A 16,375-nucleotide genomic window follows, 5' to 3' on the forward strand; every position below is an offset into this window, starting at 1 on the left:
GTATGCCATCTATCACACACATCTGTTGTGTTACCTAAGCGAAAATAGTTCATCTGAGTGAATTGTATGATGTATATCACACACACCTTGATCTGGCTGACTATTTCTATTGTTCTGGTCATCGCAAACAGTTCGTATGGATCAACTGTATGCCACATATCGCACACGCAACTCTAATCTGACTCGTGTTTGATGTCTCCGAGATCGCAAATGGTTCGTATTATTGATGACCGTCTTATTACAACACCATTTGCGATTAATTCATCGCACACAGTTTGATCGAATGGTCTTTGGTTCATCTATCGCATTTGGACCATCTTGCAGTAGTGGTGGTCGTATGGCATGGCAAATGAGGCGTCTGATCCACCTAAACAACCTTTATAAAGGGAGCGACACTAAATGAGCAACGGAACATTGCAGAACAAGCCAATCATCATCATATTCACCATAGCCATCTCCATCAGCCCTAGCCACCATTTCCCATCTCCATAGCCACAACCTTCACCACCGCCATAGTTCTCAGAAATCTAGCCATAGTTGTAATTATGTATCACACACGACATCTGTTGTACAACATATTATCAATCAATCTCCATGATGTGTTCTTCGATGGGTTTGTCGTGTGAACTTATCTCCATGTGTGAGTCGTTCGGTAAGGTCATGGGTTGAGGCAAGGGCCTTGCAACCCGGTGTATTCATTGGAGGGATCAATGGAAAGTACTTCGAATTAACATCTCATATGTGTAGAATAAAGTTGTTCTGTAGTTGTCTCTTGTCTCGTTTGCGCTCTTCATCCCTGCAGGTACCCAGGATCAGGGAGAGCGGGTCACGGATAGGCTAAGGGTAGGGAGACCGTGAAGTGTTATTCTGAACACTGGTGACAAAAAGGTTTAGTACGGTAATACAGATCCTATCCTTGGGGATCCAATAGGTGTAGTCATCAAACGCTCAATGCTTTTGTCTGATTATTGCAATCTTAATTACCGGGGTAACCTCGTGCAATAGATAGGGCATTTGGTTGGTAAACTAACTCTTCATGCCAGACGTGTGCCGATCAAGATGTAATTTGGACACATCCCCCCTTCGATACGTAGCAAGCACATCTTGATGGATGACTTCCAGAGAACAAATTAAGATCATGATGGTCCTAGCACGAATATATGGTTGTAAGCATACGTCCTCATACCCATGCCTATTTTTATTATAAGTTTTTTCAGTGTCAGCTTGATTTATGATCCGGTCGAAAGCCGGAATTCAATTCTGTAGCAAAAGCTTGTTTTATACCCTAGCTTAAAGGGCACCTTCCTCTCGTTGATTCGATAACTTAGGGTCACCTTTAGGGAAAATGCAAGAATCCTTTCTGCTCCATTTCCGGATCACCAAAAGTAATCAATACGCAGTAATGAGTGGGCGTGTCCATGACCATACAAACCAGATGCCTCTACCAAGCCACTCAAACCAAACTGGACCCCAAGCAGCGAGCGTTCACCAACTGAGTATAATCCGGCCTGGCACAAGCCAATAGCCGAGTTAGTATTTGCGACGGCCACTCCAACCAATGCACAAGGCAGATGTTGGAGTACCCGATATAAGGGGGTATCCTCGCTCATGAGTACCCTTAGTGCTATCTGATCTTCCCATGCTTCGCGTCGGTGGATGCACGGGTAAAAGGAGGAAAGTGTCCACAATTAAATCAAATGAGCAAACCTCGATACAATAGACACGAACGAATAGGATAGACAATCCACCCAACCATGCGTACCCGGACACCACCAACGCAATTGGTGGCGCAACACGAGACAAGAGAAAATGAGTAGCAGATGAGGTGGCCTCGGGCGCACCCTTGGTCCATGCATTGTAGACCACCTCCCTCGAGTAGCGGGCTCTATAGCTTATTTGCCCGTTGGTCCGAAAATGTGTTGGGTTGTGTGTTGGGAACGACTGACTCGGACGTAAGTCATCTGCAAGGCAAGCTAGTCTACCAAACGAGACTTATCTATCAAACCCACTTGGGTGTACTCAGCACACCTACATAAGTTACCGGGTAGGACTTTCCAACTACATCTAGGAGTTAGATGCTCTATTGGAGAAACCAAAGGGCCCCCATGGTAAAGCCAGGGTAGTTCACACGGTTGTTGTATGCTGTCGAGGCTGCCTATTCAATGGAGTTTGCATGTGTGTTGTTTTATTAGACACATGTGTGCCTCCATGTTGCATGGGTGATTCCAATGGTTGAGGTCATTAGCTAGGATTTCTATCAACCCTGTTGCTGGGTTGCCCTACCCTGTCCTCTTTGTGGTTGTCTGTCTGTTCAGTGTTGTGTTTTTTGCGCTTGGTAATAGCTGAAGGGGAACGCAACAAAAAACAAAAATTTCGGTATAGCGAGCACACCCAGGACCACTATGGAGACTACATACAAGGTTTGATCTCATCCGTACCGACTCGTAGACAAGCGAAAGAAGAGTCGGTGGAGATCATCAGTGCAGATCCCCGCAGCTAGGATTTACAACCTCCCAACAGCGAGGATGTACTCCCTCTCCGGACAGCCCTTCGGGAGGCGGTCGGACAGTCCCCCGAACGATGTCGCGGACAGCCCTTCAGGAGGACCCTCGAAAATCGGTCGGTAACTCGGACAGCCCTTCAGGAGGACACTCGAACAGCCCCTCGGGCAAAAGATCGAAACTACAATATCTCTATGGGGTTGCACACATACGGTGTTAGCTATCCGGCAGGGCTTCACCGTCCAAAACTAGTTCCTGCCGGAACCCAGACAGCCTTTCGGCTCTACGAAGCTATTTCGCTGGGAGGGAGAGAAGCCAGACAAGTTATGGCATGTGTATAAGAGCAAGGGATGATCCTTTAGGCAGCCCCCTCCACACCTCTTTATATGCCAAGCCCAAGGGTGGCTTCTCCAAGAAGCCAAGGGGGCAAATACCAAAAAGGCCCTCAAGGTGGCTTCTCCAAGAAGCCACCCAAAAAGCACTTTCACTATTCATGGCGACATTTTTCAGCGTCCGTTCGAACCGAAAATATTTATGTGGGACTAGAACATTTCCAGTACCCACTTAAAATAATTTTCGATGCGTTCCGGAACAATTCAAGATTAGTTATCTTCATCTGCGAAAAGCAAACAAGAATGTGTTTTCACTATTCATGACGACATTTTTCAGCGATCATAAATTCCAAAAAAAATTATGTGGGTCTTAGAATAATTCCAGTACCCACTAAAATGATTTTGGATTCATTCTAAAACAATTCCGGATTAGTGAATTTCTCTCAGACTCCCTGTCTAGTATTCAGCAGATAGATGACCCTTAAGCGTGTGACCCTATAGGTTCGGTGAAGTTTAGACATGACCAGAACACTTTCCGATCAATGATCAACATCGGAGCCATGGACACCCATATTGATCCCTATACCCACACGAAGAAATATTCAAGTGAACCTCCAGTTAGCGTGTGCTATTCCCGTTGCTTCATGATATGTTACAAATACCCGAGGTGATATTTATCTGGATCCCCGTGGATCAACAACTTGTCCACTATGCAAGTTACCTCGTTACCGGTTTTGTTCTCTTTTCTCATTTTCGTGTTCCGGCATCCCTATGATCAAATCACATTGTGTCTGGCCAGACGATGATGGATACCGTGACATCGAGACGGTCCGAGAATATCTCTCCATCGCCGGAGTAGAAATTCCCAATCTTGAGCTATCTGGTTTCTAGTCATACTTTTCCGTGAACCCGTAAGCCACCGTAATAGCCACCCATTTATGGATGACGCTAACAAACCCCAAATTTCACGAAGAAAGCATGAAGGAACTCGATACTCTCATGGTCTAAGGAATTATGCGAACATTAACTTCTCTGTGTTATTAACCATTAACTTGTGACGAATGTATCTCATAGCCTAACATTAATTTGGGTCGATCCAACACAAATATTCTACGAACATCGTGCCCTCAAAATTGCCAGCATAGACATGCCCATGATAAGGAAAACATGATCATCATGCAATACTTCAGCCAGTCTTAGAGGCAAGACTAGGAGTACATTTTACCGTTTATTATACCACACGTGCATATGAGTTTCCCTCCGAGCCTCGTGTTATTGCAGACTCGGGAGTCATAGCAGTTATAGCATGGAACATAAACATTCGCTACAAACTTGGAGATACAAAATAACTGTTATTACTACCTCTAGGGCATATCTTCGACAGACTCCCACTTACACTAGAGTCATAATCCAGTTACATGGCTTCCCTTACACCAATGGCTATCCGGTGCTGCTCATGCTTTGCTCGTGGCAGAGGCTTTGTCATCGGGTCTGACACATTTAGATCTGTGTGAACTTTGCGTACTTTCACTAAACCCTCTTCGACATGATGTCGAATGAGTTCATATTTGCATTGAATATGTCTTGTCTTATGGTTCGAACTTGGCTCCCTTGCCTGGGCCACGGCGCCACTATTATCACAATAGATCTCCACCGGGTCTTGGGCACTAGAAACCGCACCAAGGTCTTCAAGAAATTGCTTGTTCCGTACCGCCTCCTTGGAGGCTTCTGAAGCAGCAACATATACCTCCTCCGTCGTAGAATCCGCCATAGTCTTTTGTTTGGAACTTTTCCAATCTACTGCGCCACCGTTCAATATGAAAACATAGCCTGATTGAGATTTGAAGTCATCTGGGTCAGTCATGAAGCCTGCATCAGTGTAACCACTTACAACGAGCTCTTCATCACCTCTGTACACAAGGAGTAAATCCTTGGTCCTTCTGAGGTACTTAAGAATACCCTTGACTGCGGCCCAGTGTTCCAATCCTGGATCACATTGGTCCGGCTACTAACACTTAGCGCATAGGAAACATCCGGTCTTGTACATAGCATGGCATACATAATAGAACCAACTGCTGAGGCATATGAAACATCATTCATTTGTACTCGCTCATCGAGAGTCTGAGGACACCGATTCTTGCGAAGCACTGTGCCAGGTGACATGGGGAGAAGGCCCTTCTTGGAGTTCTCCATGTTGAACCTTTTCAACACCTTGTCAATGTACGTGCTTTGACTAAGCGCTATCAGGCATTTTGATCTATCTCTATAGATTCTGATGCCCAATACATATGCCTCTTGGCCTAAGTCTTTCATTGAAAAACTCTTCTTCAATGAGTCTTTTATTTTGCTAAGAAAATTCACGTCATTTCCAATCAACAATATGTCATCCACATACTAGATTAGAAATGCTTTTGCGCTCCCACTAAACTTCTTGTAAACACAAGATTCTTTGTCATTCCTGATGAAGCCAAACTCTTTGACCACTTCATCAAAACGAACGTTCCAGCTCCTCGACACTTGCTCCAGTCCATAAATGGCTTTTGGAAGTTTGCATACCTTTCCAGCAACCTTATGAATGACAAAACCTTCTGGTTATATCATGTATACATCCTCTTTGAGGTTTCCGTTTAAGAAAGCCGTTTTGACATCCATCTGCCATATTTCATAGTCGAAATAAGAAGCAATTTCTAGTAATATCTGAACAGACCTAAGCATAGCTACGGGTGAGAAAGTCTCGTCGTAGTCCACTCATGGAACTTGCGTGAACCCTTTCGCGACAAGTCTAGCTTTGTGGATAGTAATGTTACCATCTGCGTACGTCTTTCTTTTGAAAATCCATTTACAACCAATGGGTTTTACGCCTTCTGGAAGTTCTTCCAAGTTCCAAACTTGGTTTTCATACATGGATTCCATCTCGGATTTCATGGCCTTGTGACATTCCCTTGAGCTGGGCCTTGCCATCGCTTCCTTGTAGTGTGCTGGTTCATCGTCTTCAAGAATGAAGATTTCATTATGAAACCACTCAGGTGGCTGGATAGCCCTTCCTGATCTGCGCGGTTCAGTTACAACATTGTCTGAAGTTTCCACATCACATGCGACAACTTCCGTCTCGGTTGTAGGGACAATTAGCAGAATTTCATCCGGTTCCTTAGCCATATCAATAGTTGCCGAAGATTCAGTAATCTCATTAAGTTGTACTGTCCTCCCACTTAATTATTTTGCAAGAAACTCTTTCTCGCGAAAGACTCTGTTTTTAGCGACAAACACTGTGCACTCGGAGGGTTGGTAGAAGAAATACCCAATGGTTTCCTTGGGATAACCTACAAAGTTACATTTGTCTGATCTGGGATCGAGTTTGCTTGGTTGTAAACGTTTTACATAAGCTTCACAACCCCAAACTTTGAGATGCGACAAATTGGGTTTCTTCCCATGCCATAACTCGTATGGTGTCGTCTCAACAGATTTAGACGGTGCTCTGTTTAATGTGTGAGCGGCAGTTTCTAGTGCGTGATCCCAAAAAGATATCGGAAGATCCGTAAGAGACATCATCAACCTTACCATGTCCAACAAGGTTCAATTACATCGTTCCATTACTCCATTTCTCTGTGGAGTTCCGTGAGGCGTAAGCTATGAAACGATTCCACGGTCACTCAGATGTTGGCCAAACACATGACTAAGATATTCACCTCCGCGATCAGGCCGCAGAAACTTAATCTTTTTGTCACGATGATTTTCTACCTCATTCTGAAATTCTTTGAACTTTTCAAAGGTTTCTGACATATGCTTCATTAAGTAGATATAGCCATACCGACTTAAATCATCAGTAAAAGTCACGAAGTAAAAATACCCACTCCGTGCGGCCGTGTTCATTGGACCACATACATCACTATGTATTATTTCCAATAATTCACCCGCCCGTTCAGGATGACCCATGAACAGCGTCTTGGTCATTTTCCCCATCAGACAAGCTTCACATGTGTCAAATGATTCAAAATCAAAGGACGGAAAAACTCCATTTGGCTGGAGTTTTTGCATGCGTTTCTTTTCGATGTGGCCAAGTCGACAGTGCCACAAGTAAGTGGTGGTGGTATCAGCCTTCTTAAGGTGTTTAGCATTCACGTTAAAGACATCATTTCCACATTCAACATTTAGTATGAAAAGGCCCCCAACAATGGGTGCAAATCCATAAAACATATCCTTACAATAAAGTGAACAACCATTGTTCTCAGACTTGTATGAATACCCATCATGCACTAAACATGATCCGGAGATAATGTTTCTACACAATGCCGGAACAAGATAACAGTTACTAAGTTCCAAAATAAATCCCGAAGGGAGACGTAGAGGCATATTGCCGACGGCTTGAGCGGCGATTCCAGCGCCATTCCCGACCCGCATCACAACCTCATTCTTTGCCAGCCAGCGCACCTTCTGAAGTCCCTGTATCGAGTTGCAAATGTGAGAAACCGATCCGGTATCAAATACCCAAGACTTAGAATTTTCGCTAGCAAGAAAAACGTCAATGACATTAACTTGTATAACAATTATACCTTTTCTGGTTTTCCCAGACTTCTTATCTTCGAGATACTTCTTGCAGTTTCTCTTCCAGTGCCCTGTGCCCTTGCAGTAGAAGCGCTCAGTTTCATTCTTGGCTCTGCCCTTAGAGTTGCTTTGGGAGCCGGTCTTACCGGTGCCCTTGCCCTTCTTTGGCTTGCCTTTCTTCTTTTTGAAACTGGCGGTTTCATTCACAAGCAACACTTGCTTGCAATTTTTCTGCAGTCCTCCTTCTGTAGTTTTCAACATGGCGAGCACCTCTTCCGGTGTCTTCTCCATCCCAGTCATGTTGTAGTTCAAGACAAAACTGTCATAAGATGGGGGGTGAAGAAAGCAACATGTCCATCATATGGCCAGGTGGAAGTGGAAATTCCAAGACTTTAAGCCTTTCAGCATAGCCAATCATTTTGACCACATGTTCACCAACTAAACTACCCTCAACCATCTTCCATTCCATCAAAGCCTTCATGATATCAAATCATTCAGACTTTGCGGTTTCCTTGTATAGAGCATCCAATTCCCGGATCATACCAAGGGGTTTATGGAATTCAAAACGTTTTTGAAGATCTGGACTCATGCAAGCTAGCATGATGCACTTAACTAAGTTGTGATCATCATCCTTAGTGGCCCAGACATTTTGTACATCTTCCGGGGCCTCTGCCACGGGTTTAGCTAGAAGATAGACGACCTTTAAGCGTGTGACCCTATAGGTTCGGTGAAGTATAGACATGACCAGAACACCTTCCGATCAATGATCAACACCGGAGTCGTGGACACCCATATTGATCCCTATACCCACACGAAGAAATATTCAAGTGAACCTCCAGTTGTTGTGTGCTATTCCCGTTGCTTCACGATATGTTACAAATACCCGAGGTGATATTTATCTGCATCCCCATGGATCAACGACTTGTCCATTATGCAAGTTACCTCGTTATCGGTTTTGTTCTCTTTTCTCATTTTCGTGTTCCGGCATCCCTGTGATCAAATCACATTGTGTCTGGCCAGACGATGATGGATACTGTGACATCGAGAGGGCCCAAGAATATCTCTCCATCGCTGGAGTAGCAATTCCCAATCTTGAGCTATCTGGTTTCTAGTCATACTTCTCTGTGAACCCGTAAGCCACCGTAAATAGCCACCCATTTACAGATGACGTTTAACACACTCCAAAGTTCACGAAGCAAGCATGAAGGAACTCGATAATCTCATGGTCTAAGGAATTATGCAAACATTAACTTCTTTGTGTTATTAACCATTAACTTGTGATGAATGTATCTCATAGCATAACATCAATTTGGGTCAATCCAACACAAGTGTTCTACTAACATTGTGCCCTCAAAATTGCCAGCATAGACATGCCCATGATCAGGAAAACATGATCATCATGCAATACTTGAGCCAGGTTTAGAGGCAAGACTAGGAATACATTTTACCGTTTATTATACCACACATGCATATGAGTTTCCCTCTGAGCCTCGTGTTATTGCAGACTCGGGAATCATAGCAGTTATAGCATGGAACATAAACATTCACTACAAACTTGGAGATACAAAATAACTGTTATTACTGTCTCTAGGTCATATCTCCTACAATAGCCCCATCTGAAAGCATGGTTATTCTCATGGCATCGAAATGAAGAAAGGCCAAATTTGAAAAATGAATGTACTACACCCTTATGTAACAAATGACGATGTACAATTTTAGAATTAGTTCACCTGCTCAACCAAATAGCTCGTATCACCAAGGAGATCCATAGGCAATGATCACAATTATCTATCATTAGTAAATACAAGGAAAATACAAACGCAATATGAAAATAATCATTTCCACGCAATTCAAGAAAAACATCCTCCAAGCAGTTCACATAACTTCTTATTGCATTTGGGTTTTTTCTACTTTGTGGATCATTCATAAATCATGTTTTCATAGGTTGCTCGGCTTCTTGGCTTCAATTGGTCTTCGCGCCCTTGGTCTTCGTGCAAAGGGCGCAATAGGTCATCTAGTGTCATGTTAAAGCTAGCTACCATGGGAAGCTCTTCTTGGAAATGCTTCATATAGTCACATGGAATTATATTTTATTGTCTTTTTAGCATTACTTATTGGACACGTCTCAACATTAGTTGTTCTCCTAATCGGAGTAAGATTGACATGACATCTCATTGTTAAAGCTGTCTACCTTGTGTAGCTCTTCTTTGCATTATTTACTATATATTGTCACCTGGAATTATTTTCTACTATCATTTTGGCATTACTTGTTGGACACATCTCAACATCATTTGTCTCCGAGTTGGAATCAGAACCATATTGATTTTCCATCTCTTGTTAAACTTGGCTACCATGGGAAGCTCTTTTAGATATTTACTATGATTGCCTGGAATTATCCTCTACTGTCATTTTAGAACTACTTACTTATTAGACACGTCTCAACATCATTGGTCTATGAGTCGGAATAAGAATTAGATTGATTTGACATGTCTTGTTAAAGTTGGCTACCATGATAAGCCCTTCTTTGAAATGCTTCATATAGTTGCATAGAATTATCTTTTACCGTACTTTTAGCATTACTTGTTGGACATGTCTCTACAACACTTGTTTTTCGAATCGGAGCCGGATTGATTTGGCATCTCTTATTAAAGCTGGCTATCATGGGAAGCCCATCTTTGAAATATTTAATATAGTTTTCTGGAGTTATCTTCTATTGTCATTTTAGCTTTACTTATTCGACACATCTTAACATCACTGGTCTCTAAGTCAAAGTCGGGATCAAATTGATTTGGCATCTCTTTTTAAGTTGGCTACTTTGGGAAGCTCTTCTTTGAAATATTTACTATATATAGTTCCCTGGAATAATCTTCTACTTCCATTTTAGCATTACTTACTTATTAGACACGTCTCAACATCACTGGTTCTGAGTCGGAAACGGAATTAGATTGATTTGGTATATATGTCTTCTTAAAGCTTGCTACCATGGGAATCTCTTCTTTGAAATCCTTCGTATAGTCACATGGAATTATGTTTTACCGTTCTTTTAGCATTAGTTGTTGGACACGTCTCAACATCACTTGTTCTCTGAATATAAGTCAGATTGATTTGTCATCTCTTTTTAAAGTTGGCTACCGTGGGAAGCTCTTCTTTGAAATATGTACTATAGTTTCTTGGAATTATTTTCAACTACCATTTCAATGCTACTTATTGGACACGTCTCCACATTAGTGGTCTCCGAGTCAAAATCAGAATCATATTGATTTGGCATCTCTTGTTAAAGCAGACAATCATGGGAAGCTCTTCTTTGAAATATTTACTATATAGTTTCCTGAAATTATCTTCTACTGTCATTTTAGCATTACTTACTTATTAGACATGTCTCAACATCATAGGTCTTCGAGTCGGAATCGGAATTAGATTGATTTGCCATCTCTTGTTAAAGTTGGCTACCATGGGAAGCACTTCTTTCAAATGCTACAAATATTCGCATGAGATTATATTTTACCGTCTTTTTAGCATTACTTGTTGGACACGTGCATCACTTGTTCTCTGAATCGGAGTTTGATTGATTTGTCATCTCTTGTTAATGTTGGCTATCGTGGGAAGCTCTTCTTTGAAACCTTTACTATAGTTGCATGGAATTATCTTCTACTATCATTTTAGCATTATTTATTGGACATGTCCCAAAATGACTGGTCTCCAAGTCGGAATAGGAATTAGATAGATTTGGTATCTGTTGTTAAACTTGGCTATCGTTGGAAGCTCTTCTTTGAAATGCTCCATTTAGTCACATGGAATTATCTATTACTGTCCTTTTAGCATTATTTTTTTGGCATGTCTTAGCATCAACTGGTCTCCGAATCGGAACCGTATTGATTCGGTATCTCTGCTAAAGCTGGCTACCATGGGGGGTGCGGAGTTTCTGCTCCCGGGCTCATTTGCACCCGCGCTCAGAAATAAAATCAAAACAAATACTAGAAAAATTCAAAAATATCCAAAAAAAATGTGTGGTAGATAATTTGATGTTTGAGGTTGGCTCCAAATTTCAACTCATTTGGACATCTTAGCAGCTCTCGGTAAAAAAGACAAATTCAGGGTCTGTAAAAAAGTTTACTGTTCACACACTTCTGACCCGATTTGTCTTTTTTGCCAAGAGCTGCTCAGATGTCCAAATGTGTTGAAATTTGAAGCGGACCTCACGCATCAAATTATCTATCACACAAAAAATTGGATTTTTGTTTACTTTTTTCTTGTATTTGTTTTGATTTTTTTCTGAGCGGGAGCAAATGAGCCTGGCCACCGAGTTGGATTTTCGCCATGAGGAACTCTTCTTTGATATCCTTACTATAGCCGCCTGAAATATTTGGAAAAGAAGATAATCATCTATTTTAAGGTGTTCAACGAACCAAATAGCATCGATGGCTAGGAGCAAGGCAAATCTTCTAACTCTACGGTCTGGGGTGCTACAATACCTTAATAGCTACTCCATGGTAGTGTATTTTTTTCCTTTAGCAGACTCTCTACAACCTTTTTCCTTCTACCCCCAGGTGGTGGTGAAACACCCTACCATGTCACTAGCTCAGGTGAAAAAAAAGCTAAGTGGATTTGCCAAAAATGAGATTCCTGCACCCTGCTTCGTTTGTTCCTTGTTTCATTTTTTAGCAAAACTTTGCACTCTGCTCTGCTTTGCAAAGCAATGTGACAGACCACAGGGCCATCGCAGTTCACTCACACTCCCGTAGTAGCCCTCGCCCTTTCACGTGCCCTGCGTTTAGGTTTAGGCCCAACTCGCCGACGCCCTCGATGCGCTCCGGGAAAAACACCACAGCACCACCGGTCCACCACCACCACCTTCCGGGTGCACACATGCTCTCCATGGGACACCCCGAAGCAGCGGACTGCACCACATGCCCGATCCTCGGATGCCGAATGCGAACTGAAACTGAAATTTGCAATGAATTGCGCAAAATCCTCGGCGCACAGCCAGCACGCGGCAAGGCCTGCGTTTATGATTTCGAAGTCGCACAAATTTCGCTCACCATCGAAATGGATGAGATTTCGGGAATTTTGTAAATTTTGAAAATGGTTTCGGAAAAATCACTGAAAATTTGTTTGAATTCAAATAATTTACATTTAAACATGTAAATAAAAGAGTATGTAGCACATAGTTTTTTTGCGGGGAATTGGGAGCTTTTTATTCATACGATGATCCACCAGCCACATCAGCCATAAGACTGGTGACCAGGAACCCCGGGGGAGAGTCCATCCAACACTCTGTCACCTCCATTGTGCATGCATGTTTTGCACAAAGGTGGGCAGGGACATTGGCATGTCTCTTTACATGATGAATGTCAAAATAAAGAAACTGAGCAACAAGCTCCTCAATATCTAAGAGTATCGGCGCTATAACAGAGCGCGAATTCCGGCGCGTTTTCCAGAGGTTGACCACTTCCAAACAGTCTGTTTCAATTTCGACCCGCGCAAAACCACGGAGCATTGCCACCACCACACCCTCACGCACCGCAGTAGCCTCTGCCACGAGAGGATCTGTGATGCCTGGGCACGGTTTGCACCAAGCTGTGATAAAAGCCGAAGATGATCGGGTCACACCCCCAATACCTCCTCTATGCTCGAGCATAGCAACTCCCGCATCAGTGTTAATCTTGATGCATTCTCCCTCCGGCGGTCTCCATCCGTGCCCTGAAAGCAAAAAAGTTAACTAAGTTGCATGTCTAACCTGATGGTTGGTCCGCATATATTTTTTGCTAAAAATGTATATTTGGTGCAAAAATAAACAAAATGTTTTAGCAACATGATTTGAACTCTGGTCCTAACAATGTGAAGAAAAATGTCCTACCAGTACACCAATGAAACCCACATTAATAAAAACGGATCCATGTTGTTTTTTACATAGAAATTCAAACCATCCAAATTTTTTTGAACGAAAGGCAAAAATTTCGATCACCCTCAAAATTGTCAAAATTTCGGGAGATTTCGACCAAATTTTAAACATGGGGCCAGGCTAAGGACAAATTGGAAGCGATTAATTGCTTCCAACCCGATCCCGGCGCCGGAGGCCGGCGCACCCCCAGAAACCCAACCCCTCCTTCGCTATAAATACATGTCCATCTCGCGTCCCTCTCCACACCTGCTCCTCCTCACTCCCCAGTCAAATCTTTCTACTCAGTTGCGCTAACCTAGGGTTTAGCCCAGCGCCAGCAGCTAGCTAGCGATGGAGGGGGAGAGCCACGGCGCCGCCAACGCCTTCAACGGCGCCCCGACACGTCGCTCGGGGGAGGACGTCATAGTCCTATCCTCGGCGATGGCAAGGCCGCTGCAGTCGGTGGAGGCGGTGGTGCTGGTGGACGCAGAGGGGGAGGGGCAGGGGCGCACATGGAGATGGAGGCACCGCCGAAGAAGCTCTACTTCAAGACCAGGCTCTGCGATAAGTATGAGGCCACCGACCGCTGCATGTACGAGGATGGTTGCACCTTCGCGCACGGCCGCGCCAAGCTTCGCCCGCCGGGCCCCCTGTCGGCGGCTTCACTGTCGCCGGCGGCGGCAAGGTGTGCTACAACTTCAGGGACATGGGCACCTGCCATTTCGCGGACAGGTGCGCCTTCCCCCACGCTGCACCATCAGGTATGCCCACTCCCAAAGCTACCCACCTAGATCGCGCATGTGTGCATGGCCGATGGGGTCTCAACATGACCGGTCTCCGAGTCGGACTCGGAATCAGGTCGATTTGGTATCTCTTGTTAAAGTTGGCTATCGTTGGGAGCTCTTCTTTGAAATGATTCATTTAGTCACATGGAATTATCTATTACTGTCCTTTTAGCATTATACTTGTTTGGCATGTCTTAGCATCAGCTGGTCTCCGAATTGGAACCGGGTTGATTCGGTATCTCCGCTAAAGCTGGCTACCATGGGAAACTCTTCTTTGATATCCTTACTATAGCCGCCTGAAATATTTCGAAAGAGTGATAATCATCTATTTTATGTTGTTCGACCAACCAAGTAGCATCTATATATTTTGAAAGAGAGATAATCATCTATTTTAAGTTGTTCAACCAACCAAATAGCATCGATGGCTAGGACCAAGGCAAATCTTCTACCTCTACGGTTTGGGGTGTGCTGCAATACCTTGACAACTACACCATGGTAGTATATTTTTTCTTTAGCACTCTCTGCAACCTTTTTCCTTTCTACCCCAAGGTGGTGGTGAAACACCCTACCGTGTCACTAGCTCTGGTAAAAAAAACTCACTGGATTTGCCAGAAATGAGATTCCACACCGTGCTTGGTTTGTTCCTTGTTTCTTTTTTTAGCGAAACTTGCACTCTGATGTGCTTTGCAAAGCAATGTGACACACCACATGGCCTTGTGAACACGGGCCCAATGCCATCGAAATCCACTCACACATAGTACTAGCAGCCTCGCTCTGCGTTTAGGCCCAACTCGTCGACGCAGGAGCACCACCACCATCACCTTCCGGACGCATGCACACTCTCCACGGGACACCCCGAAGCAGCGGACGACTGCACCGCGCGCCCGATCTCGGATGCTGAATGCAAACCGAAACTGAAATTCCCGATTAATTTCGCACAAAATCCTCAGCGCACAGCCAGCAGCGGCCAGGCCACCACGCACGCATGCATGCTCCACGGGACACCCCAAGCAGCGGACTGCACTGCGCGCCCGATCCTCGGATGCGAAATGCAAAGAGGAACTGACTGGAATTCGTAATTAATTTGGGAAAATCCTCAGCGCACAGCCAGCGCCCCGCCAGGCCTCGGACAGATTGGAAGCGATTAATTGCTTCCAACCCGATCACGAGGGCGGAGGCCGGCGCACCCCCAGAAACCGAGCCCCTCCGTCGCTATAAATTCATGTCATCTCGCAGCCCCTCTCCACACCTGCTCCTCCTCATTCCTCTAGTCAAATCTTTCTAATCGGCTGCGCTAACCTAGGGTTTAGTCCGCCAGCCAGTAGCTAGCGATGGAGGGGGAGAGCCACGCCGCCGCCAACGCCTACAACGGCGCCCCGACACGCCGCTCGGGGGAGGACGTCATCGTCCTGTCCTCGGCGACGGCGAGGCCGCCGCGGTTGGTGGAGGCGGTCGTGCCGGTGGACGCGGAGGGGGAGGGGCAGGGGCAGGGGCCGCGCATGGAGATGGAGTCGCCGCCGGAGAAGCTGTACTTCAAGACAAGGCTCTGCGACAAGTACGAGGACACCGGCCGCTGCATGTACGAGGACGTTTGCACCTTCGCGCACGGCCTCGCCAAGCTTTACCCGCCAGTCCCCCCTGTCGGCGGCTTCGCCGTCGCCGGCGGCGACAGGGTTGTCAACGGCGGCGGCAAGGTGTGCTTCAACTTCAGGGACACGGGCACCGGCCATTTCGGGGACAGGTGCGCCTTCCCCCACGCTGCACCATCAGGTACGCCCGCTCCCTAAGCTACCCACCTAGATCGCGCACGTGTGCATGGCCGATGGGTCCGGATCTCACGAAACATGCCCTCGATTTTCTTGTCAGGTCATGCGATTCGCCTCATCGGGGACCAGAAGGTGCTGACATCCCCAGGGCCGCGCTACGCCGCCCCGGGCACCGCCAGGGTGTACCCGTACCCGCCGGTGATTCCCCCGGCCGCGCGTGATCGTCTTGCCCAGATGACCGAGGAGAACGGGGGCAAAAAGCCCAACAGGCTGATGCTCATGAGCCAACGGAAGATCAGCGGGATCTACGGCGACTTGCTGCCGGGGGAGGAGGAGGAGTGAGACCGATCGATCAGCCGTCCACCCACCATGGTCGCATACCCATATAGTAGATGGTTGACATTGCTGATACATAGCAACAAAACAAAAAGGGGACGGGTTGATCTTGTCTGAAAGTGAATAACTTTACCATGATGGTATTTATGTGTGTTGTCTGTTGTGTAATTCCATCTGTTGTACTGCATGCAAATCCTATGTACTGTAATTCGTCTGAATAAACCAGCGTCGT

The 16,375-nt window shown here is 45.1% G+C and overlaps 1 protein-coding gene across 1 annotated transcript; it reads left to right on the forward strand.

The window, feature by feature from the left end:
- The first annotated feature begins 13,768 nt into the window (after nucleotides 1-13,768).
- Nucleotides 13,769-16,232, forward strand: LOC123056833 (zinc finger CCCH domain-containing protein 1-like). Its single transcript, XM_044480086.1, has 3 exons — nucleotides 13,769-14,017; nucleotides 15,367-15,811; nucleotides 15,908-16,232. The coding sequence occupies exons 1-3, from the start codon at nucleotides 13,769-13,771 to the stop codon at nucleotides 16,147-16,149; spliced, it is 936 nt and encodes a 311-aa protein (XP_044336021.1). The 3' UTR covers nucleotides 16,150-16,232.
- The last annotated feature ends 143 nt before the right edge of the window (nucleotides 16,233-16,375 follow it).

This window comes from Triticum aestivum, chromosome 3A (genome assembly GCF_018294505.1).
Source record: "Triticum aestivum cultivar Chinese Spring chromosome 3A, IWGSC CS RefSeq v2.1, whole genome shotgun sequence".
Classification (NCBI taxonomy): Eukaryota; Viridiplantae; Streptophyta; class Magnoliopsida; order Poales; family Poaceae; genus Triticum; species Triticum aestivum.

Bases quoted from the DNA above. Each gene is read 5' to 3' on its own strand.
- LOC123056833 (XM_044480086.1), top strand. From the start codon at position 13,769: ATGGAGATGGAGGCACCGCCGAAGAAGCTCTACTTCAAGACCAGGCTC. The intron at 14,018-15,366 runs GTATGCCCACTC...GCCAGCCAGTAG, and splicing joins CCCCCACGCTGCACCATCAG to CTAGCGATGGAGGGGGAGAG. The intron at 15,812-15,907 runs GTACGCCCGCTC...TTTTCTTGTCAG, and splicing joins CCCCCACGCTGCACCATCAG to GTCATGCGATTCGCCTCATC.